Genomic DNA, 23,750 nt, shown 5'->3' with positions numbered 1-23,750 from the left:
TCTCCCCCAGTGCTTAGAACAGTGCTTGGCACATAAAAATGCCATTATTATTATTATTATTATTGTTACTATTCTCTGGGCCTCAGTTCCCTCATCTGTAAAATGAGGGATTAAGGCCGTGAGCCCCAAGTGGGAAAACCTGATCACCTTGTCTCTCCCCTAGCGCTTAGAACAGTGCTTGGCACATAGCAAGCGCTTAACAAATGCCATCATTATTACTATTCTCTGGGCCTCAGTTCCCTCATCCGTAAAATGAGGGATTAAGGCCGTGAGCCCCAAGTGGGACAACCTGATCACCTTGTCTCTTCCCCAGTGCTTAGAACAGTGCTTGGCACATACAAATGCCATCATTATTGTTATTATTATGATTCTCTGGGCCTCAGTTCCCTCATCCGTAAAATGAGGGATTAAGGCCGTGAGCCCCAAGTGGGACAACCTGATCACCTTGTCTCTCCCCCAGTGCTTAGAACAGTGCTTGGCACATAGCAAGCGCTTAACAAATGCCATCATTATTCTTCTTCTCTGGGCCTCAGTTCCCTCATCTGTAAAATGAGGGATTAAGGCCGTGAGCCCCAAGTGGGACAACCTGATCACCTTGTCTCTCCCTCAGCGCTTAGAACAGTGCTTGGCACATACAAATGCCATCATCATCATCATCATTATTATTATTCTCTGGGCCTCAGTTCCCTCATCCGTAAAATGAGGGATTAAGGCCGTGAGCCCCAAGTGGGACAACCTGATCACCTTGTCTCTCCCCCAGTGCTTAGAACAGTGCTTGGCACATACAAATGCCATCATTATTATCATTCTCTGGGCCTCAGTTCCCTCATCCGTAAAATGAGGGATTAAGCCCGTGAGCCCCAAGTGGGACAACCTGATCACCTTGCCTCTCCCCCAGCGCTTAGAACAGTGCTTGGCACATACAAATGCCATCATTATGATTATTCTCTGGGCCTCAGTTCCCTCATCCGTAAAATGAGGGATCAAGGCCGTGAGCCCCAAGTGGGACAACCTGATCACCTTGCCTCTCCCCCAGCGCTTAGAACAGTGCTTAACAAATCCTTTCGATATCATTATTGTCATCAACGCAATGAACCGTTTTACAAGTGAAGGGGAGAGAGCGCATTGTGCGGGGCGTTGGTTGGTGGGTCCCTGCCTCCATCTCTTTGGGTCGGGGGTGGGGGGGGGTGTCTTTCTCTGGGGTCTCTGAGGGTGGGGGGTGGTGTTTCCCCCCCTTTTTTTTCCCCAAATCGGTGTCTCTCCTTCTTTCCCTCTGTCCGTCCTTGACTGTTCAGGGTGGGAGGGGGCTGGAGGAGGGGCTGGGGGTGGGGCTGTCTCTGCGGCAGGGCCGGGCTCCGCTGGCCCCCTCCTCCCCCGGCCTGGGGGTCTCTCCCTCTCCCTCTGTGTGTGTCTCTGTGTGTTGTGTGTCTCTGTGTGTTGTGTGTCTCTGTGTGTGTGTCTCTCTCCTCCCTCCTCCTCCGGGCGGAGCCCGGCATGGGGGGCCCGGCTCCGGACAGGCCAGGTATTGGGGGTCTGGGGGAGTCAGGCCGGGGGATGGGATTTGGGGGGGTCAGAAGGGACTGGAGGATGGGATGGGGGGCGTCTTGGGGGGCGAGGGTCCAGGGGATGGGGTCCTTGAGGGTGGATTAGGGGGAAGCCTTGGGGAAATTGGGGTGGGGGGTGGGGGAAAAGCCGGTGTTGGGTGGGAGGGCTGGGACCCTCCGGGGGTCGTTGTGGGGGGGGACAGAAGGGCAGGGCCTGCCCCAGGACCGGAGGACAACGGGACCCCGGCCCTGATGATGATGATGATGATGATGATGATGGCATTTGTTAAGCGCTTACTATGTTCTAAGCGCCGGATCTGGAGCGCTTACTATGTTCTGCGGGGGGGGAGGATGGGGAAGATGGGGGGTCCCCCAAGGGATCTCGGTGAGATGGGGGATGGAGGGGACCAGAGGAGGATGGAGGCCTGAAGATGGTTGGGGGGGCATGGGGAAGGTGGGGGGTCCCCCCCCAAGGGATCTCGGTGAGGAGGGGGATGGAGGGGACCAGAGGAGGATGGAGGCCTGAAGATGGTTGGGGGGGGGCATGGGGAAGGTGGGGGTCCCCCCAAGGGATCTCGGAGAGGAGGGGGATGGAGGGGACCAGAGGAGGATGGAGGCCTGAAGATGGTTGGGGGGGGGGGGGCATGGGGAAGGTGGGGGGTCCCCCAAGGGATCTCGGTGAGGAGGGGGATGGAGGGGACCAGAGGAGGATGGAGGCCTGAAGATGGTTGGGGGGGGGGCATGGGGAAGGTGGGGGGTCCCCCCAAGGGATCTTGGTGAGGAGGGGGATGGAGGGGACCAGAGGAGGATGGAGGCCTGAAGATGGTTGGGGGGGGGGGGCGCGGATGGCCCTGATAATAATAATAATAATGATGATAATAATGATGATTATTCTAGACTGTGAGCCAGCTGTTGGGTATATGTTGCCAACTTGTAGGGCGCGGATGGCCCTGATAATAATAATAATAATAATGATGATAATGATGATGATTATTCTAGACTGCGAGCCTGCTGTTGGGTATATGTTGCCAACTTGGACTTCCCAAGCGCTTAGTCCAGTGCTCTGCACACAGTAAGCGCTCAATAAATACGATGGAGTGAATGATGGTATTTGTTAAGCAATAATAATAATGGTATCTGTTACGCGCTTACTAGACTGAGAGCCCACTGTTGGGTAGGGACTGCCTCTATATGTTGCCAGCTTGTACTTCCCAAGCGCTTAGTACAGTGCTCTGCACACAGTAAGCGCTCAATAAATACGATTGATGATGATGATGATGATGACTGTCTCTATATGTTGCCAGCTTGTACTTCCCAAGCGCTTAGGCCAGTGCTCTGCACACAGTAAGCGCTCAATAAATACGATTGATGATGATGATGACTGTCTCTATATGTTGCCAGCTTGTACTTCCCAAGCGCTTAGGCCAGTGCTCTGCACACAGTAAGCGCTCAATAAATACGGTGGAGTGAATGAATGATGGTATTTGTTAAGCAATAATAATAATAATGGTATCTGTTAAGCGCTTACTAACTGCCCTCCCTTCCTCAGTTTCCCTCTTCTCAGCAGACAGGGCGGGGCTGGGGAGCCTGGGTTCCCCCCCATTCCCCAACAGATATGCAAGGGTTAACCCCTCGCTGTCTGGGGCCTGTGTGTTTATGTGTGTCCGTGGGTGTGTCTGTTTATGTGTGGGTGTGTGTTTGCGTATGTCTGGGTGCGTGACCGCCTTTTGGTGTGTCCATCCGTCTTGGGGGGTCTGTAGGCCCTGGGATCTGGATTTGACCGTCTGGGGGTCCACGCCTAGTTGGCGTGGGGCTGGCTTCCACCGCGTCTGGTTGGGTGTCTGGTGTGTGTATGTGTGTGTTGGATCAGGGGGTGTCTGGGTTTTCCATATGGCTGGCTCTTTTGGTGTCTCCAATGAGGCTGTGTGTGTGTGTGTGTGTGTGTGTGTGTGTGTGTACCTCTTTCTGTCTGTCTCTGTGTTGGGGTGTCTATATGGGTCAGTTTGTGTGTGTGTGTGTGTGTGTGTGTGTGCATCTACCTGGGTCAGTTTCTGTGTGTGTGGACGCCTGTTTGTGTACGGTTGTCTGCATGGGTCAGTTTCTGTCTGTCTTGAATGAGACTGTGTGTGTGTGTGTGTGTACCTCTTTCTGTCTGTCTATATGTGTGTGGGGGGGGTGTCTGTATGGGTCAGTTTGTGTGTGTGTGTGTGTATCTACCTGGGGCAGTTTCTGTCTGTCTTGAATGAGACTCTGTGTGTGTGTGTGTGTGTGTGTGTGTGTGTATACCTCTTTCTGTCCGTCTATAAGTGTGTGGGGGGTGTCTGTATGGGTCAGTTTGTGTGTGTGTGTGGGGGGGGGTATCTACGTGGGGTCAGTTTCTGTGTGTGTGTACGCCTGTTTGTGTACGGTTGTCTGCATGGGTCAGTTTCTGTCTGTCTTGAATGAGACTGTGTGTGTGTGTGTGTGTGTGTGTGTGTACCTCTTTCTGTCTGTCTATATGTGTTGTGTGTGGGGGGTGTCTGTATGGGCCAGTTTGTGGCGGGGGGGGGGGGGAGGTATCTACCTGGGTCAGTTTCTGTGTGTGTACACGCCTGTTTGTGTACGGTTGTCTGCATGGGTCAGTTTCTGTCTGTCTTGAATGAGACTGTGTGTGTGTGCGTGTGTGTGTGTGTGTGTGTACCTCTTTCTGTCTGTCTATCTCTGTGTGTGGGGGGGGTGTCTGTATGGGTCAGTTTGTGTGTGTGTGTGTCTGTGTGGGTATCTACGTGGGTCAGATTCTGTGTGTGTACACGCCTGTTTGTGTACAGTTGTCTGCATGGGTCAGTTTCTGTCTGTCTGGAATGAGACTGTGTGTGTGTGTGTGTGTGTGTGTGTGTGTACCTCTTTCTGTCTGTCTATAGGTGTGTGTGGGGGGTGTCTGTATGGGTCAGTTTGTGTGTGTGTGTGTGTGTGTGTGTGTGTATACCTCTTTCTGTCCGTCTATAAGTGTGTGGGGGGTGTCTGTATGGGTCAGTTTGTGTGTGTGTGTGTGTGTGGGGGGTATCTACGTGGGGTCAGTTTCTGTGTGTGTGTACGCCTGTTTGTGTACGGTTGTCTGCATGGGTCAGTTTCTGTCTGTCTTGAATGAGACTGTGTGTGTGTGTGTGTGTGTGTGTGTACCTCTTTCTGTCTGTCTATATGTGTTGTGTGTGGGGGGTGTCTGTATGGGCCAGTTTGTGGGGGGGGGGGGGGAGGTATCTACCTGGGTCAGTTTCTGTATGTGTACACGCCTGTTTGTGTACGGTTGTCTGCATGGGTCAGTTTCTGTCTGTCTTGAATGAGACTGTGTGTGTGTGCGTGTGTGTGTGTGTGTGTACCTCTTTCTGTCTGTCTATCTCTGTGTGTGTGGGGGGGTGTCTGTATGGGTCAGTTTGTGTGTGTGTGTGTCTGTGTGGGTATCTACGTGGGTCAGATTCTGTGTGTGTACACGCCTGTTTGTGTACAGTTGTCTGCATGGGTCAGTTTCTGTCTGTCTGGAATGAGACTGTGTGTGTGTGTGTGTGTGTGTGTGTGTGTACCTCTTTCTGTCTGTCTATAGGTGTGTGTGGGGGGTGTCTGTATGGGTCAGTTTGTGTGTGTGTGTGTCTGGGTATCTACGTGGGTCAGTTTCTGTGTGTGTACACGCCTGTTTGTGTACGGTTGTCTGCATGGGTCAGTTTCTGTCTGTCCTGAATGAGATTGTATGTGTGTGTGTGTACCTCTTTCTGTCTGTCTATCTCTGTGTGTGTGGGGATGTCTGTATGGGTCAGTTTGTGAGTGTGTGTGTCTGTGTGGGTATCGATGTGGGTCAGTTTCTGTGTGTGTACCTGCCTGTTTGTGTACGGTTGTCTGCATGGGTCAGTTTGTGTCTTGAATGAGATTGCATATGTGTGTGTGTGTGTATACCTCTTTCTGTCTGTCTATCTCTGTCAGTGGGGGTGTCTGTATGGGTCAGTTTGTGTGTATGTGTTTGTGTGTCTGGGTGGGTATCTACTTGGGTCAGTTTCTGTGTGTATAATAATAATGATGGTATTTGTTAAGCGCTTCCTATATGCAAAGCACTGTTCTAAGCGCCTGTTTGTGTACGGTTGTCTGCATGGGTCAGTTTCTGTCTGTCTGGAATGAGACTGTGTGTGTGTGTGTGTGTGTACCTCTTTCTGTCTGTCTATCTCTGTGTGTGTGGGGGGGGTGTCTGTATGGGTCACTTTGTGTGTGTGTGTCCATTTGTCTGGGTGGGTATCTCCGTGGGTCAGTATCTGTGTGTGTGCAATAATAATGACGGTATTTTTAAGCGCTTACTATATGCAAAGCACTGTTCTAAGTGCCTGTTTGTGTGTGGTTGTCTGCATGGGTCAGTTTCTGTCTGTCTGGAATGAGACTGTGTGTGTGTGTGTGTGTGTGTGTGTGTGTGTGTACCTCTTTCTGTCTGTCTATCTCTGTGTATGTGTGGGGGGGGTGTCTGTATGGGTCAGTTTGTGTGTGTTTGTCTGTGTGGGTATCTACTTGGGTCAGTTTGTGTGTGTACGCCCGTTTGTGTACGGTTGTCTGCATGGGTCAGTTTCTGTCTGTCTTGAATGACACTGTGTGTACCTCTTTCTGTCCGTCTATCTCTGTGGGGGTGTGTGTGTCTGTATGGGTCAGTTTGTGTGTGTGTGTCTGTGTGTCTGGGTGGGTATCTACGTGGGTCAGTTTCTGTGTGTGTGTGTACGCCTGCTTGTGTACGGTTGTCTGCATGGGTCAGTTTCTGTCTGTCTTGAATGAGACTGTGTGTGTGTGTGTGTGCGTGTGTGTGTGTGTGTGTGTGTGTGTGTGTGTGTGTACCTCCTTCTGTCTGTCTATGTTTGTGGGGGGTGTCTGTATGGGTCAGTTGGTGTGTGTGTGTCTGTGTGGGTATCTACGTGGGTCAGTTTCTGTGTGTGTGTGTGTGTGTGTGTGTGTGTGTGTGTGTGTACACCTGTGTTCGGTGGTCTGCATGGGTCAGTTTCTGGGGTCTGTACAAATCAGTATTTACCTGCCTAACCCCCTGTGAGAGTGTTTGTGCGTAGAGATGCGGCGTGGTTCAGTGGGAAGAGCCCGGGCTTTGGAGTCAGAGGTCATGGGTTCAAATCCCGGCTCTGCCAATTGTCGGCTGTGCGACTTTGGGCAAGTCACTTCACTTCTCTGGGCCTCAGTTCCCTCATCTGGAAATGGGGATGAAGACTGTGAGCCCCCCTTGGGACAACCTGATCACCTTGTAACCTCCCCAGCGCTTAGAACAGTGCCTTGCATATAGTAAGCGCTTAACAAATGCCATCATTATTATTATTAAGTCACTTCACTTCTGTGGGCCTCAGTTCCCTCATCTGGAAAATGGGGATGAAGACTGTGAGCCCTCCGTGGGATAACCTCATCACCTTGTAATCTCCCCAGCGCTTAGAACAGTGCCTTGCACATAGTAAGCGCTTAACAAATGCCATTATTATTATTATTATTTGCCTGTCTAACCCCCTGTGAGAGTGTTTGTGCGTCTGAAGAGTGGATCAATATGGGTGACTGGTCTGTGTGGATAAGCCAGTATTTACATTCATTCATTCATTCAGTCGTATTTATCAATCAATCAATCAATCGTATTTATTGAGCACTTACTGTGTGCAGAGCACTGTACTAAGCACTTGGGAAGTACAAGCTGTATTTATTGAGCGCTTACTGTGTGCAGAGCACTGTACTAAGCGCTTGCACTGTACTAAGCGCTTAGTTATTTACTTATTTACATGCCACGTGTGTGTGTGTGTGTCTGAAGAGTGATTGGGTCAGTGGGTGGGACTGGGATAGAGAAGCAGCGTGGCTCAGTGGAAAGAGCCCGGGCTTTGGAGTCAGAGGTCATGGGTTCGAATCCCGGCTCCGCCACATGTCCGCCGTGTGACCTTGGGCAAGTCACCTGACTTCTCCGAGCCTCCGTTACCTCGTCTGGAAAATGGGGATTAAGACTGTGAGCCCCACGTGAGACAATCTGATCACCTTGTATCATCATCATCATCAGTCGTATTTATTGAGCGCTTACTATGTGCAGAGCACTGTACTAAGCGCTTGGGAAGTACAAATTGGCAACACGTAGAGACAGGCCCTACCCAACAGTGGGCTCCCAGTCTAAAAGGGGGAGACAGAGAACAAAACCAAACAAACTAACAAAATAAAATAAATATCCCCCCAGCGCTTAGAGCGGTGCTTTGCACATAGTAAGCGCTTAACAAATGCCGTTATTATTATGATATTATAATTATATATAATATATTATATTATTATTATATTATTATTATTATGTGTATGTGTCTTGTTTTTCTTCTGGGGTTTCTGAGGCCCACGCGGGCCTTCCCCACTGACCCCGGGACCTTCTTTGGGGTCTCTTCTCTTTCCTGGCTGAAGTTGATCCGGGACCCAGGGAGGGGGTCCCCCCTCGGCCCTCCCTGCCCCCCGCCCCCCGACATGAACCTGAACCTGCTGTATCGCAAAACCAAGCTGGAGTGGAGGCAGCACAAGGAGGAGGAGGCCAAGAGGAGGTGAGGCGGCGGCGGTGGCAGCGGCGGCGCATAAGACATCTAGAGAAAGATGAAGGGACTTAGTGGGTGTGATCTGGAAAGAATAGAAATCATCATCATCAATCGTATTTATTGAGCGCTTACTATGTGCAGAGCACTGTACTAAGCGCTTGGGAAGTACAAATTGGCATCATGTAGAGACAGTCCCTACCCAACAGTGGGCTCACGGTCTAAAAGGGGAGACAGAGAACAAAACCAAACATACTAACAAAATAAAATAAATAGAATAGAGGCGGCGGCGCATAAGACAGCTAGAGAAAGACTTAGTGGGTGTGATCTGGAAAGAATAGAAATCATCATCATCAATCGTATTTATTGAGCGCTTACTATGTGCAGAGCACTGGACTAAGCGCTTGGGAAGTACAAATTGGCAACATAGAGAGACAGTCCCTACCCAACAGTGGGCTCACAGTCTAAAAGGGGGAGACAGAGAACAAAACCAAACATACTAACAAAATAAAATAAATAGAGGCGGCGGTGCATAAGACATCCAGAGAAAGATGAAGGGACTTAGTGGGTGTGATCTGGAAAGAATAGAAATCATCATCATCAATCGTATTTATTGAGCACTTACTATGTGCAGAGCACTGGACTAAGCGCTTGGGAAGTACAAATTGGCAACATATAGAGACAGTCCCTACCCAACAGTGGGCTCACAGTCTAAAAGAGTGGGCTCACAGTCTAATGAGGAGCCCTTCTGGCTGCTGCTGATGACGATGATCATGGTATTTATTAAGCGCTTGCTATGTTCCAAGCACTGTTCTAAGCTCTATTGTAGATACAGGGTCATCAGGTTGTCCCACGTGGGACTCACAGTCTTAATCTTTTAAATTTTAATCTTTTAATAATAATAATGATGGCATTTGTTAAGCGCTTACTATGTGCAAAGCACTGTTCTAAGCGCTGGGGGGGATACAATGTGATCAGGTTGTCCCACGTAGGGCTCACAGTCTTAATCCCCATTTTTACAGATGAGGGAACTGAGGCTCAGAGAAGTGAAGTGACTTGCCCAAGGTCACACGGCAGACTTGTGGTGGAGCCGGGATTCGAACCCACGAATAGACTTTTAGACTGTGAGCCCACTGTTGGGTAGGGACCGTCTCTAGATGTTGCCAACTTGGACTTCCCAAGCGCTTAGTACAGTGCTCTGCACACAGTAAGCGCTCAGTAAATATGATTGATTGATTGATTGATTAATCCCCCTTTTACAGATGAGGTAACTGAGGCACAGAGAAGTGAAGTGGCTTGCCCAGGGGGCTACTTCTCAGCGTGGGATGGGATGGGATTTCAGAAGGATTTTGAAGATGGAGAGAACAGAGGCCTGGAGGGGCTATCGATCAATCAAGAAGTAAATCGTATTTATTGTTCATCGAGTGTTAATTGAGTTTTTACTGTGTTCAGAGCACTGAACTACACACTTGGGGCAGTAAACATGACAGAGTTGGTAGGCCCAATCCCTGCCCATAATCTCCCCCTCATCCCCCTCTCCATCCCCCCCATCTTACCTCCTTCCCTTCCCCACAGCACCTGTATATATGGATATATGTTTGTACATATTTATTACTCTATTTATTTATTCATTCATTTTACTTGTACATATCTATTCTATTAATTTTATTTTGTTAGTATGTTTGGTTTTGTTCTGTGTCTCCCCCTTCCAGACTGTGAGCCCACTGTTGGGTAGGGACTGTCTCTATATGTTGCCAACTTGTACTTCCCAAGCACTTAGTACAGTGCTCTGCACACAGTAAGTGCTCAATAAATACGATTGATTTATGGATTGATTGAATAAGCGTACAGTCTATAGGGGAGCCAGACGTGAATATAAATAGATAAATGGGGGGCATGGGTTGGACGGACTCCTTCGCCTTCCGGGATCGTGGGGCGGGAAGAAGAGCCCGGGGTTAGAGGGGACCCCGGATGCCGCGTCACCTGGGGCAAGTTGTGGCTCAGTGGAAAGGAGCCCCGGCTTTCGGAGTCAGAGGTCATGGGTTCAAATCCCGGCTCGGCCAGTTGTCAGCCGTGTGACTTGGGGCAAGTCACTTCACTTCTCTGGGCCTCAGTGACCTCATCTGGAAAATGGGGATGAAGACCGTGAGCCCCCCGTGGGACAACCTGACCTAACCAGCGCTTTGCACATAGTCAGTGCTTAATAAATAATATTAATAATAATATGGCGGTATTTGTTAAGCACTGACTGTGTGCAAAGCACTGTTCTAAGTGCTGGGGGGGGTACAAGGTGATTAGGTTGTCCCACGAGGGGCTCACAGTCTTCATCCCCACTTTACAGGTGAGGGAACTGAGGCACAGAGAAGTTAAGTGACTTGCCCAAAGTCACACAGCAGACAAGTGGCAGAGCCGGAATTAGAACCCACGACCTCTGGATCCCAAGCCCAGGCTCTTTCCACTGAGCCACGCTGCTTCTCAATAAATGCCATCATCATTATTATTAATAACTTCTCTGTGCCTCGTTACCTCACCCGTAAAATGGGGATTAAAAGTGTGAGCCCCATGTGGGGAAACCTGATTACCCTGTATCTCCCCCAGGGCTTAGAACAGAGCTTGGCACATAGTAAGCGCTTAACAAATACCATATTATTATTATCCTGGCTGAGGGGATGGTGAGCCTTGATGGGGCCTTCCTTTCGGACGGGCAGGGCTGAGAGGTGGAAAGGATCCGGTTAAGATCAATAACTCCTGAGCAGGTCTCTCACTCAGATCTCTCCGTGAGCTTTCACCGAGCCCACTGTTGGGTAGGGACCGTCTCTATATGTTGCCAGCTTGTACTCCCCAAGCGCTCAGTCCAGTGCTCCGCACACAGTAAGCGCTCAATAAATACGATTGATGGATTGATTTCAGTCTCAGTCTCTGCGAGCTTTCCCCTTCTCCATCTCTGTCTGCGCCCTCCCGCTGTCTCTCGCCCTCTCTGCCTGTCTCCCTTTCTGTCTCCCACTCTCTCGGTCCCGTGTCTCTGTAATTTTCTCATGTCTCTCCGTCCGTTTTGGTCCTTCCGACCTCTCTCCTTGGGCCGACCCAGGACGGCCTCGAAGCCTTCTCCTTTGGCCGCACCAGTCTCTGACTCAGTCGCACCCCGCCACCGTGGGTTTTTTTTTCCGCTCCCGTCGCTAATTAGATTAATCAGCACGCTGCCAGGGAGATCTCCCCCTAATGAAGGGTTAGAGACGGGGGCCCCAATCAGAGATCTCACCGCCCCCCTCCTTCAACGATCCCGTCCTCCCCTTTCCCCGCCCCGCTCTCCTCCCACCGAAAGAAAGAGTCGGAGAGACAGTGGAGACTCAGAGAGAGCCTGAGAGGGGAGAGATAGACGGGTGATGGAGAGAGAGTGACGGAGGGAAGGGGGCGACCCCCGGTCGGGCCGTCGAGCGGCGGGGGCGGCGGGCGGGAGGCCGCGGGCATGAGGGGCCTGGGCCGCGGAGGGGCCGCGGGCGACGACGACTGGGCATGGCGCTGCGGGAGCGAGGGGGAGGAGGAGGAGGAGGACTGAACGGTGACAGCGGCAGGTGTGTCACTGTCTGTCTACATGCGTGTGTGTGAGTGTGGGGGGGCCTCTGTGACCATGTGTGTATGTGTGTGCACGCGCCTTTGAATGTCTCCGGTATAACAATGACCGGGTGGGTATTTGTGTGTCTCCCTGTGCGTGTGTCTCCCTGGCTCTTGCGTTCTGGGTTTCGTGCTTCCCCCCACTCCCCGTCTGCCAGCCCCCCACCATATTGTGTGTGTGTGTGTGCACGCTGGAGGTGTCATCGGCAACGTGTTCACTTGACATCCCTTGCGGCGGATGCCAGGAGGCCCCAAGCCTCACCTCCTGATCATCCCGCCCTTTCCTCCCCCCTTTCTCCTCCTCCTCCTCTCGTCCTCGGGCCTGTGACGATGCCTCCCCCCTCCCCGCCCTCCCACCTTTGCACCCCTGACTTCCAACCCGGGGCCCCCTTTCTGAGTCTCCTCACCCACCCCACCCTGCGCCCCAGACCCCCGTCCGGCCCTCGCTCCCCTCCCCTGCTCCTTCTCCATCTCGCTCCGTCTCTCTCTGTCTCTGTGTATCTGTCGGGCTCAGGCCCCTTCCCCTTCTCTCCCCGGCCCCGCTCGGTGGTGCCCAAGCTCCCGGGGAAGGTCGAGGCTGGTCCTGGCGTCGGTAGGCCTCGCCGGACGCGGGTAGGCCTCGCCAGGCGCCGGTAGGCCTCGCCGTTCTCCCCCATCCCCAAACCTCTCTGTTTTTCTCCACCCACCCACCCCCAGCGCAGGTAAGGAGGCCGGGCCGACGGGACCGGGATCGGGCCCCGGGGTCCGGGTGCGGGACATCGCCTCCCTGCGCCGCTCGCTCAGGATGGGCTTCATGACGATGCCGGCCGCCTCCTCCCAGGAGCACGCCCCGCACCCCTGTCGCAGCGCCCTGGCCCCCCGCTCCCTCTCCTGCCACTCGGTGGGCAGCGTGGATGGCGGCGCCGGAGCGGGAGGGGACGGGGACGGCGGGGCGCGGAGACCCCCGGCCAAGCCCCGCCGACACCCCACCACCAAGCTCAGCATGGCTGGGCTCGGGCCCGAAGTCCCCCCGAGCAAGAAAGCCGGTGAGCATCCCGTTGGAGGGGCCTTTTTGCGGGGAGGGAAGGGTGTGTGTGTGTGTGTATTTGGGGGACAAAGTGGGAGGGTCCCTGGAGTGGGTGGAGGGGACGGAGGTGCTCACACGCGCGCACCTGTGTGCGTGTGTGTGTGTTTTGTGGGGAGTGGTCCTGACAGAAAAGCCCATCGTGGGGATGGCGAATGGGAGGATCCATTCTCGTGGGGGTGGGTTGAGGGGGGAGGCACATAATAATAATAATAACAATAATAATGGCATTTATTAAGCGCTTACTATGTGCAAAGCACTGTTCTAAGCGCTGGGGAGGTTACAAGGTGATCAGGGTGTCCCACGGGGGGCTCACAGTCTTCCTCCCCGTTTTCCAGATGAGGGAACTGAGGCCCAGAGAAGCCAAGTGACTTGCCCAGGGTCACATCTGTCCGTGGGCTGTTCCAATCTGGAAGGGAGGGGGACAACATGCCCAGGAGGGTCCAATTGATGAGGGAAGGGGAAGTCCGGCCCAGAATGACCCACTCTGGGAAGCGGGAGGGGGCCGGGGGAGTGGGGAGGGGGCGGCATCTTAATAATAATTATGGTATTTGTTAAGCGTTTACTCTGTGCCAAGCACTGTTCTAAGCGCTGGAAGCAGGAGGCAGTGGGGGGTGTGGCGGGGGGGAAGTGGAAGGAGAGGCAGAGAGTCCATCCCAAGGGAGGTGATTTGGGGAGGAGGGCAGGTCCCATTCAGGGCCCGGAAGGAAAGGGAAGCGTTTAGTACAGTGCTCTGCACACAGTTAAGCGCTCCATAAGTACGACTGAATGAAAAGCCAGGGAACTGGAGTCCCAACAGCTCTCCGGGCCCCGGTTTGCGGCGAGTCGCGGCCTGCTGTAACCATTGACGGCCCGGAGGAGGATCTGGGGTCCCGGGGGGAATGGGGCGGGTGCGTTTTGGGGGGCGGTCAGCCCTTGCCGAAGCGGCGCTGGCGTCCCCTCCCAGGCTCTCAGAAGCCGGTCCCCGAAGGCCGAGACTGCAGCCGCAAGGTGCCCCCGCAGAAGCCCAAGCGCAGCCCCAACACCCAGCTGTCCGTCTCCTTCGACGAGTCCTGCCCGGAGGTGGCGGGCTCCCGGGCCGGCCCCGCCGCCCCTCCGCGCTCCGGCCGCGGGGGTCGTGGAGGGGCCGGGGACCCCGACCCGGCGGGCCGGGAGGAGGAGCCCGTCTACATCGAGATGGTGGGGGACGTGTTCCGGGGCGGCGGGCGAGGAGGAGGCGATGGAGGCCGAGGAGGAGACGGAGGAGGGGGCGCGGGGGGCGCCCCCGGCCCGGCCCCGCCGGACTCGGACTCGGAGGAGAGCGAGGCCATCTACGAGGAGATGAAGTACCCGCTGACCGAGGAGGGGGCCAACGGGAGGGCCAACGGGGCCCTGCCGCCGTCGGCGGCTGCCGCCCCCTCCCCAGGCCCGGCCCCGCACCCCCTCCGCCTGCTGCAGCGTCGCCCCGCTTCCGCCCTCCAGCCCCGCAGGGACGGGGGCCTCGCCAAGACCCCGCCGTGCTGCGACATCCCGCCGCCCTTCCCCAACCTCCTCCAACACAGGCCGCCGCTCCTCGCCTTCCCCCAGGCCAAGCCGGCCGGCCCCGCCGGCCCCGCCAGGGTCCCCGGGGACGGGGCGTCCCGCCTGCCCGTCCTCTGCCACGCCAAGGAGCCAGCCGGCTCCGGCCCCGTTCTCCAAGTGCCTGGGCGGGAGCCGGACGCCCCGCCGCCCGCTCCCGCCGTCGCCGCCCACGTGCTGCCCATGCCGCCGTCGGGCCGGGCCCGGAGCCACTCGACGCCCTTGCCCCCGCAGGGCAAGGCCCAGCCTCGCGGGGAGCGGGACCTCCCCACCTCCCACAGCGTCATCTGCCCCCGGGCCCCGGGGCCGGGCCCGGCGGCCGTCCCGGCGGCGGCGGCGGCGGCGGCGGCGACCCCGGGCCCGCCCCCGGACACGGCGGTGGCCTACACCATGGTGTACTCGGCCGTCAAGGTGACTGCCCACTCGGTCCTGCCGGTTGGCCCAGAGCCCCAGGCGGAGAAGGAGATCGCGGTGTTGCACAGCATGCTGTGTGCCAGCGGCAGACCCCCGCCGCCCCCGCCGCCCCCGCCCCCGGGCCCCCCGGCCAAGGGAGGCCTCGCCGCCCTGCACCTCCATCATCATCACCTCCTCCATCATCACCACCACCACCTCCTCCACCATCACCATCACCACCTCCACCGGCCCGGCTGCCCGGTCGCCTCCCCGCCAGGCCTCCCGGACCCTGCCGGGCCCCTGGGCGCGCCCTGGACCTACCCGGCCGGAGCGGGGTCCAAGAGACCCCCGGCCTACGAGAGCCTGAAGGCGGCCGGGGCGGGGCTGGCCAAGGGCTGCGGGACCCCGGCCCCCCTGGTGAAGATCCAGCTGCCCGAGAGGGGCGAGGGCGCCTTCGCCAGCCTCGCCTGCGCCCACCTCCTGGCCAGGGCGGGGACCCCGGAGGACGGGGAGGAGGCGGGGGACGACGCCGACGCCGGGGAAGAGCTGGGGGCGGCGTTCGGGGCGGGCTGGGCCCTGCAGAGGAAGCTCTTGTACGGCGCCAGGAAAGCCAAGGAGCTGGACAGTGAGTGAGGCGCCGGGCCCGGGGTTCGGGGGGTGGCGGGGGGGAATGACCCTCAAGGGGGTGGGAGGAGGCCCGGCGATGCTCGGCTTTGGGGAGCAGCCGGGAGCCGCCTCCTTCTTCTGTTGAAGCTAGGAGGGCTTCCTGGAGGAAGGGAGGGAAAGGCCAAGCAGGCTGGCTGGGGAGAGAAATTGTGGGAAAGGATGTGGGCCTGGAGGCACGTGGTGGGGGAAGGGGGGATTGCTTTTATCTGGTGGGGGGGGGGGAATCCAGGGGATGGGGGAGGGTGGAAATCCGATGGTCTGAGATCGGACCCCCGGACCCCCCGACTCCCCAGCCCGCCTCTCCCTACACCGGGGGAGGGATGGGGGAGGAGGGGGTCGGGGGATTCGGAGCCAAACCCAGCTGCCTCAGCACGGTTTCCATGGCGACCCGCGCTGATGGGAGGGAGAGGAGAGGCCCCCCGGCCCGTTGCCTGGCAACGCAATGCTCCATCGGGCCTGCGCCCCGGGACCCTTGGCCGACGTCTGGGCCTTGGAGGGAAAAATGGGGAACCCAGCGTGGGGGCTTCCCCCCACCTCCTTTCTGAGGTCCGGCCTACCCCGGCTCCACAGCTTGGAGATCGGGGGAGAGCGGAACCCGGCCTGGGAGCGGCGAGGGCCGGCGAGGGGCGGAGGTTGGGGGGTCAGGGGTCGAGGCGGGGAGTTGGGGAGGACAGGCCGGGGTTCGGACTCGGATCCCCCAGAGGGAGAGAGAGGGGAGCTTCAGAGCAGCGGAGAGCTGCAGTGGTTTGGGTGGGAAAATGCCAAAAGGAGGAGACAGATGAAGAGTGTGAGGTGGAGAGAGAGAGAGCGCACGTGCCACAGATGTGGAGAGGGAAAAGGGCAAGTGAGAGGTGGAGAGACACACAAAGTCACGCAGAGAGAGACCAGGCCGTGACCTCCTTCCTCGCTGTGTCCCAGCAGAGGGGTCGGAGGGGGCCCGGGCCTGGGCCTGGGCCGGCCGCGCGGAGCCGCCGGCCAAAGCGGAGCGGGAGGACAAGGGGCTCCCGCCCTCGGCCATCCCCGTGAGGAGCCAGGGGGCCGAGGGCCTGCTGGCCCGAATCCACGCCGGAGGGGACCGAGCCGGCGGGGGCCGGACGGGGCTCCCCGTGCCCTGCCAGACCTTCCCTGCCTGCCACCGGAACGGAGGTACGGTGGGCCCCGCCGGGACGGGCTCCGGACCCGTGGGCTCGCGGGTGGACAGATGGAGGCAGGTATTCAACTACCACGCCTCTCTCTGTTCTCTCTCTGCCTCTCTATCTCTGTGTCTCTCTTTTTCCTCTCTCTCTGGCTCCGTCTCTGTGTGTCTCCCCCCCCCCCCGTCTCCCTCTTTCCTCTCTTTGTGTCTCTCTCTTTTTCCTCTCTCTGTCTCTGGCTCTGTGCGTCTTTCTCCTCTCTCTCTGTCTCTCTTTTTCCTCACTCAATTTCCTCTCTCTGTCTCTCTGTGTATCTCTTTTTCCTCTCTGTGTCTCCCGCTCTCTGGCTCTCTCTCTCTGTGTCTCTCTTTTTCCTCTCTCTTTCTGCCTCTTTGGGTCTCTTTCTTCTCTCTCTGTCTCTGTTTCTCTCTCTTTCCCCTTTCTGCCTCTCTCTTCTTTCTGTCTCCTCTTCCTGAGTCTCTGTATCTCTTTCTGTCTCCGTGTCTCTTTCCTCTCTATTTCTCTGTGTCTCCTCTCTGTCTATCTCTTCTCTATCTCTCCCCTCTTTCTCTCTCTCTGTGTCTCTCTCTTTTTCCTCTCTCTGCCTCTTTGGGTCTCTTTCTTCTCTCTCTGTCTCTGTTTCTCTCTCTTTCCCCTTTCTGCCTCCCTCTTCTTTCTGTCTCCTCTTCCCGTGTCTCTGTATCTCTTTCTGTCTCTGTGTCTCTTTCCTCTCTATTTCTCTGTGTCTCCTCTCTGTCTCTCTCTCCTCTATCTCTCTGTGTCTCTCTCCTCTCACTTCTCTGTCTCTCTGCGTCTCTGTCTCCCCGGCCCTGCTTCTCTTCCCCACGGCAGACTTGACCGGGGGCTATCGCCTGGGCCGCTCAGCCTCCACCTCCGGGGTCCGCCAGGCCGCCCTCCACACTCCGCGCCCCAGTCAGGCCCGGGAGTCTCCCAGCCAGGTGAGGAAGGCGGACGGATCCCCGACGGGCCTCCTCGGGCTCGGCCTCACGGAGGGCGGCCCGGAGGAGCCCGTCTTGGAGGCCAGGGCAGGAGGAGAAGCTTCTGAGAGCTGGGAAGGATGGCGGCCCGGAGGAAAACGGGCCTGGGAAAGGGTAGGGTGGGTTAGCAGGTAAAAGATCGGGAATCTGGGCCCGGGACACAGGTTTGGGTATTAGGCCCAGGAGATTTAGTGGCCGGTAGACCAGGAGTCCCAAGCACTCGGTCCAGTCCTCTGCACACGGTAAGTGCTCCATAAATACGATTGAGTGAATCTAGAATGAGTCCAGGAAAGTCATCAAGTCTAGAGAAGCAGCGGACCCTAGTGAGAAGAGGACCCGTCTGAGATTCCTGGCTTCGAATCCCGGCTCTGCCACTTGCCCGCCCTGTGACCTTGGGCAAGTCACTTCTTGGGGGCCTTAATTTCCTCCTCTGTAAAGTGGGGACCAAATGCCTGTTGTCCCCACCGCCCTTGGACTGTGCGCTCCGTGAGGGCAGGGACTGGGTCCAACCTGATCATTTTATGTCAGCCCCAGTGCTTAGTTCAGTGCCTGGCACATAGCGAGTGCTTCACAAATACCATTGCTGTTATTATTATTATTATTATTATTGTGGTCCTGGCCCTTGGGGAGCTCGTACTCTAACCAGGGCATTGAGCGAGGAGGAAAGACAATTAATCCTTATTAATGCGGGCTGACAGTGATGATGCTATTATTATTATTATGAGGGTATGTCCATGACTTGCGGTGGGTGGGGTGGTCCCGGGAGGCTTCCTGGAGGAAGAGGACTGGTGTTGGGATTTAAAAGAGGGATGCGGGGTTGCTAAAGGAAAGGGGCGAATGGGCCCCAGGGTGTCTCTTTCTCCTGAGATCTCCCGGCCCTGCAGAAGCCTCTGTTCGTAGGGGCCCGGGGAAGAAGCCCACTAGCAAGGAGGCAGTGGGATGGCTGGGATGGTTTTTTGATTCCCGTCCTATCCATCAATCAGTCAGTGGTGTTAATTGAGGGCTGGCTGTGTGCAGAGCACTGGGCTAAGCGCTTGAGCAAGGACGATTCGATGGAGTCGGTAGACGTGTTCTCTGCCCACAGGGAGCTGACAGTCTACAGGGGCAGGCAGACATTAAATCAGTCAATCAGTGGCCTTTATTGAGCCCGGACTATGGGCAGTGCAGTAAACTAAACGCTTTGGGACAGGACAAAACGATAAAGTTGGTAGGCACATTCCCCACCTTCAAGGAGCGTACAGTCTAGACTCTAAACTCGTTGTTAGCAGGGAACGGATCTGCTGTGCCTCAGTTTCCTCATCTGTAAAACTGAGATGGTGAGCCCCATGCGGGACAGGGACTGTGTCCGACCCAATTTGCTGGTATCCACCCCAGCGCTTTGTAATAATAATAATGATGGCATTTATTAAGCGCTTACTATGTGCAGAGCACTGTTCAGGATACAAGGTGATCAGGTTGTCCCACCTGGGGCTCACAGTCTTCATCCCTGTTTTACAGATGAGGTAACTGAGGCCCAGAGAAGTGAAGTGACTTGCCCAAAGTCACACAGCTGACAATTGGCGGAGCCGGGATTTGAACCCATGACCTCTGACTCCAAAGCCCGGGCTCTTTCCACTGAGCCATGCTGCTCCTCAGTGCCTTATACAATGTACAAGTGTACACTCCTTGTACAGTGCCTGATGCATAGAAAGCACTTAAAAAATACCACAATTATTGTTATTACTATTATTATTGGGCATTAAAATCGTGAGCCCCATGTGGGACAGGGACTTTGTCCAACCCGATTAGCCTGTGTCAACCCCAGTGCTTAGAACAGTGCTTGACACATAGTAAGCGCTTAACAAATACCATAATTATTACTCTTATTATTATTAATTATCAAGTAATTGAAAGGGCTCAGGTCCAATACCATTCCTACTGTTATTATTACTTTCCCAAGTGCTTAGTGTAGTGCTCTGCATAGCAAGCTGTCAATAAATACCACTGATTGATTGATTGATGGATCGCTAGAAAGGTAGACATTAAAATAGAGGACAGCTATGTATGTAAGTGCTGTGGAGCTGAGGGCAGGGTACGTATCAAGTATTTAAAAGGACGTCGAGGTGACATTGAAAGGCGAGGGAGTCAGTCAATCAATCAATCAATCGTATTTATTGAGCGCTTACTGTGTGCAGAGCACTGTACTAAGCGCTTGGGAAGTCCAAGTTGGCAACATATAGAGACGGTCCCTACCCAACAGTGGGCTCACGGTCTAAAAGGGGGAGACAGAGAACAAAACCAAACATACTAACAAAATAAAATAAATAGAATAGATGTATACAAGTAAAATAAATAGAGTAATAAATATGTACAAACATATATACATATATACAGGTGCTGTGGGGAAGGGAAGGAGGTAAGATGGGGGGATGGAGAGGGGGACGAGGGGGAGAGGAAGGAGATGAGGAAGGCCTTTTGGAGAAGATGGGATCTTAGAGGGGCTCCGAAGGTGGGGAGAGCAGCGGTCTGCCCATCGGCTGCTAGGTTCATTCATTTGTTCGTTCATTCGATTGTATTTATCGAGCGCTTACTGAAACAACCGTGGTTTCTGTTAAGCGTTTACTGGGTGCCAGGAACTGTAGGAAATGCTGGGTGGATACAGAGCACTATGCTAAGCAGTTGGGAGAGAAGATTACAACAATAAATGGACACATTCCCTGCCCACAAAGAGCTTAGAGTCTAATAATAATAACGATGGTATTTGTGAGGCGCTTGCGAAGCACTGTTCTAAGTGCTGGGGTGATCAGGTTGTCCCACGAGGGGCTCACAGTCTTAATCCCCATTTTCCAGATGAGGTAACTGAGGTACAGAGAAGTTGAGTGGCTTGCCTGAGGTCACACGGCTGACACAGAGAAGCAGCGTGGCTCGGTGGAAAGAGCCTGGGCTTTGGAGCCAGAGGTTGTGGGTTCAAATCCCGGCTCCCCACTTGTCAGCTGTGTGACTTTGGGCAAGTCAGTTCACTTCTCTGGGCCTCGGTGACCTCATCTGGAAAATGGGGATGAAGACTGGGAGCCCCCCGTGGGACAACCTGATCACCTTGTCACCTCCCCAGCGCTTAGACCGGTGCTTCGCCCATAGTAAGCGCTAAATAAATGCCATTATTATTATTGTTATAAGTGGCGGAGCCGGGAGTTGAACCCATGACCTCTGGCTCCCAAGCCCGGGCTCTTTCCGCTGAGCCTCGCTGCTTCTCTGGAGTCAATCAGTCAATCAACCGATCGTATTTATTGAGTGCTTACTATGTGCAGAGCCCTGTACTAAGCGCTTGGGAAGTACAATTTGGCAACATATAGAGACAGTCCCTACCCAACAGTGGGCTCACAGTCTAAAAGTCTAGAGGAGCCTAGAGGAGGGGGGAAGTGGACATTAGTAGAAAATGGATAGAGCGTGGGGGTGTGGATGGAGGGGGAGCCCTGTCGTGATGGTGCGTCTCTCTGCCCCAGATGCACCCCGCTCTGCCCCAGCCGCTGCCCCTGCCCCTGCCCCAGCCGCCCCCGCCGGCCCGGGAGCGAGACGGGAAGCTCCTGGAGGTCATCGAGCGCAAACGCTGCGTCTGCAAGGAGATCAAGGCGCGACACCGTCCGGACCGGGGCCTGTGCAAGCAGGAGAGCATGCCCATCCTGCCCAGCTGGCGCCGTGGGCCTGAGCCCCGCAAGGCCGGGACGCCGCCCTGCCGCCGCCAGCACACCGTCCTCTGGGACACGGCCATCTGAGCCGGGGGGGGACGGACCCCGGGGGGTGGAGGGGACCGGGCCTAGGGAGCCAGCCTGCCCTTCCCACCCCAAAGAGGCTGCCCAGAGGCCTGCAGGTCTGGGAGGGGCGAGTGAGTGGCGTCCGCACCCGCTCTCTGGACGTGGGAGGCCGGACCTTCGGGCCTGCCCGTGGTCCCCCTCGCCCCCGCTGCTGGACTTTGGGGGTACGGGGCCATCCCAGAACCGGTGGGGTTGTTCCCCCTTGACACACACTCCCAAGCTGCATCCCCATCTCTCCGCCAACCCCATCAATGGGGGCTGTAGACCCCCTCCCACCCCCGGGTCCCCACCCTGTGGAGGCGGGAGAGGGATGGGAGAGGTGGATGTGAACACTGAGGGTCAGAGAGTGAGTGTGAGAGATTGGATTATGGAGAGGTTGGGGGGGGGGGGCTGTATTTATTTATTTATTTACTTATTTATTTCGTTTAACTGATTTTTTTTTACACCTACAACGGGGAAATCCGAGCCCCTCCTGCCCCTCCCCACCTGGAGTTGGGGGGGAGTCGAGGGGGGCTGAAAAGGGGGACACACAGAGGGCCCACTCCCAGGCCCCACCCCATCCACCCTGTTTCTGTATTTCCGGGAGAGGGAGGGGGCTGGGGAGAGGGAGGGCCCCCCCAGTTTCAAGTAATTTCCGATTTGCTGGAATGGGCTAGCGTAGCTGGGGGTAGGGGTTGGGCCCCCTCCGCTCTGAAACAGGAAAATGATGTACTGCTGGGGTGAGGGGCTGGGGGCCAGCGGAGGGAGGGCTAGTCGAGGGAGGGGGCGGGAGGGAGGAGGGAGAAACAAGGGGTGGGCGGTAGGGTGGGCGGTTGGGGGGGGGATTTATTTTCAAAAAAAAAAACAGCAAAAAAAAGATGGAACCACCGGGACATTTTTTTGAATTCATTTCTTTCCAGAATACTATATTAAAAGAATAATGATCGTAGAATCGGCTTCCTTCGGGTCGTGCTGCCCTGTGTCCAGCTGGGGCTTGCTGGTGTTTGGCGGATTTCTCCATCCGGGCCTCCGTGGTGGCCCCTTTCTCTGCGGGGTGGTCTCTCGCCCCGAGAAGGCCCGAGGGACAGTGGGGTGAAGGAGGGGATGGGGGCCTGAAGACCCATGGGAGATGGGATATATGGGATATATATAATACAACCCCCATCACCCAATCAAGATCCTTGGCCCCCTTCTTCCATCTGACACCCTGGGATCAGTCAGTCAGTCAGTTGTATTTATTGAGCGCTTCATTCATTCATTCAATCGTATTTATTTATCGCTTACTATGTGCAGAGCACTGTACTAAGCGCTTGGGAAGTCCAAGTTGGCAACATATAGAGACGGTCCCTACCTGACAACGGGTAGCGGCGGGTGGGTAGTGTGGAGAGGACCCCCTCAACACACACCTCAGAGAGGCCGATCTTGAGTTCTGGACCCTTGGAGAAACTGGGGGAAATCTGAGGCAACAGCAGTAAGGAAGAGGGTTAGACCTTTCTTCCTTCCTTTCCTTCAGTTGTATTTATTGAGCGCTTACTGTGTGCAGAGCACTGTATTAAGAGCTTGGGAAGTCCAAGTTGGCAACATCTAGAGACGGTCCCTACCCAACGGTGGGCTCACAGTCTAGAAGGGGGAGACAGAGAACAAAACATATTAATAAAATAAAATAAATAGAATATGTACAAGTAAAATAGAGTAATAAATACGTAAAAACATATATACAGGTGCTGTGGGGAAGGGAAGGAGGTAAGGCAGGGGGGATGAGGAGGGGGAGAGGAAGGAGGGGGCTCAGTCTGGGAAGACCTCAAGGAGGACTTACTGTTGAAGAGGAGTGGAGAGAAAAGACGCATGGAAATTTGGTTCACTGTCCCGTTTCTGCGGGGAAGGGCAGAATAGGACAACCCCCATCACCCAGTCAAGATCCTTGGCCCCCTTCTCCCATCTGACACTCTGGGATCAGTCAGTCAGTCAGTTGTATTTATTGAGCGCTTACTTCATTCATTCATTCATTCAATTGTATTTATTGAGCGCTTACTGTGTGCAGAGCACTGTACTAAGTGCTTGGGAAGTCCAAGTTGGCAACATATAGAGACGGCCCCTACCCGACAACGGGCTCACAGTCTAGAAGGGGGAGACGGACGACAAAACAAAACGTGGACGGGTGTCAAAGTCATCAGAATAAATAGAAATAGAGCTAGATGCGTATCATCAACAAAATGAATGGTAAATATGTACAAGTAAAATAAATAGAGTAATAAATCTGTACAAATATATATACAGGTGCTGTGGGGAGGGGAAGGAGGTAGGGTGGGGAGGATGGGGAGGAGAAGAGGAGGCCTCCTCCAGGAGGCCTTCCCAGACTGAGCCCCCTCCTTCCTCTCCCCTTCGCCCCCCTCTCCATCCCCCCCGTCTTACCTCCTTCCCTTCCCCACAGCACCTGTCTATATGTCTATATGTTTGTACATATTTATTACT

At 55.2% G+C, this 23,750-nt stretch overlaps 1 protein-coding gene across 2 annotated transcripts; it reads left to right on the top strand.

Moving 5' to 3' along the window:
* Positions 1–1,423: 1,423 nt before the first annotated feature.
* NYAP1 (neuronal tyrosine phosphorylated phosphoinositide-3-kinase adaptor 1) lies at positions 1,424–22,011 on the top strand. Of its 2 annotated transcripts, none has more exons than XM_038768867.1 (7): positions 1,424–1,522; positions 7,965–8,098; positions 12,395–12,723; positions 13,708–15,336; positions 16,299–16,523; positions 17,363–17,469; positions 20,991–22,011. In XM_038768867.1, the coding sequence occupies exons 2-7, from the start codon at positions 8,025–8,027 to the stop codon at positions 21,258–21,260; spliced, it is 2,634 nt and encodes an 877-aa protein (XP_038624795.1). In that variant the 5' UTR covers positions 1,424–1,522; positions 7,965–8,024; the 3' UTR covers positions 21,261–22,011. The 2 variants fall into 2 exon arrangements, with proteins under 2 accessions (XP_038624795.1, XP_038624794.1); XM_038768866.1 differs by having other exon boundaries at positions 16,296–16,523.
* The last annotated feature ends 1,739 nt before the right edge of the window (positions 22,012–23,750 follow it).

This window comes from Tachyglossus aculeatus, chromosome Y4, assembly GCF_015852505.1.
Source record: "Tachyglossus aculeatus isolate mTacAcu1 chromosome Y4, mTacAcu1.pri, whole genome shotgun sequence".
Lineage (NCBI taxonomy): Eukaryota > Metazoa > Chordata > Mammalia > Monotremata > Tachyglossidae > Tachyglossus > Tachyglossus aculeatus.
Note: the sequence above shows the minus strand (reverse complement) of the source record. Positions and strands in the feature narration are given on the sequence as shown.

Coding starts and splice junctions, on each gene's coding strand:
- NYAP1 (XM_038768866.1), top strand. CDS start 8,025: ATGAACCTGAACCTGCTGTATCGCAAAACCAAGCTGGAGTGGAGGCAG. Junction 12,724..13,707: donor CCCCCCGAGCAAGAAAGCCG/GTGAGCATCCCG, acceptor GTCCCCTCCCAG/GCTCTCAGAAGCCGGTCCCC. Junction 17,470..20,990: donor CCCGGGAGTCTCCCAGCCAG/GTGAGGAAGGCG, acceptor TCTCTGCCCCAG/ATGCACCCCGCTCTGCCCCA.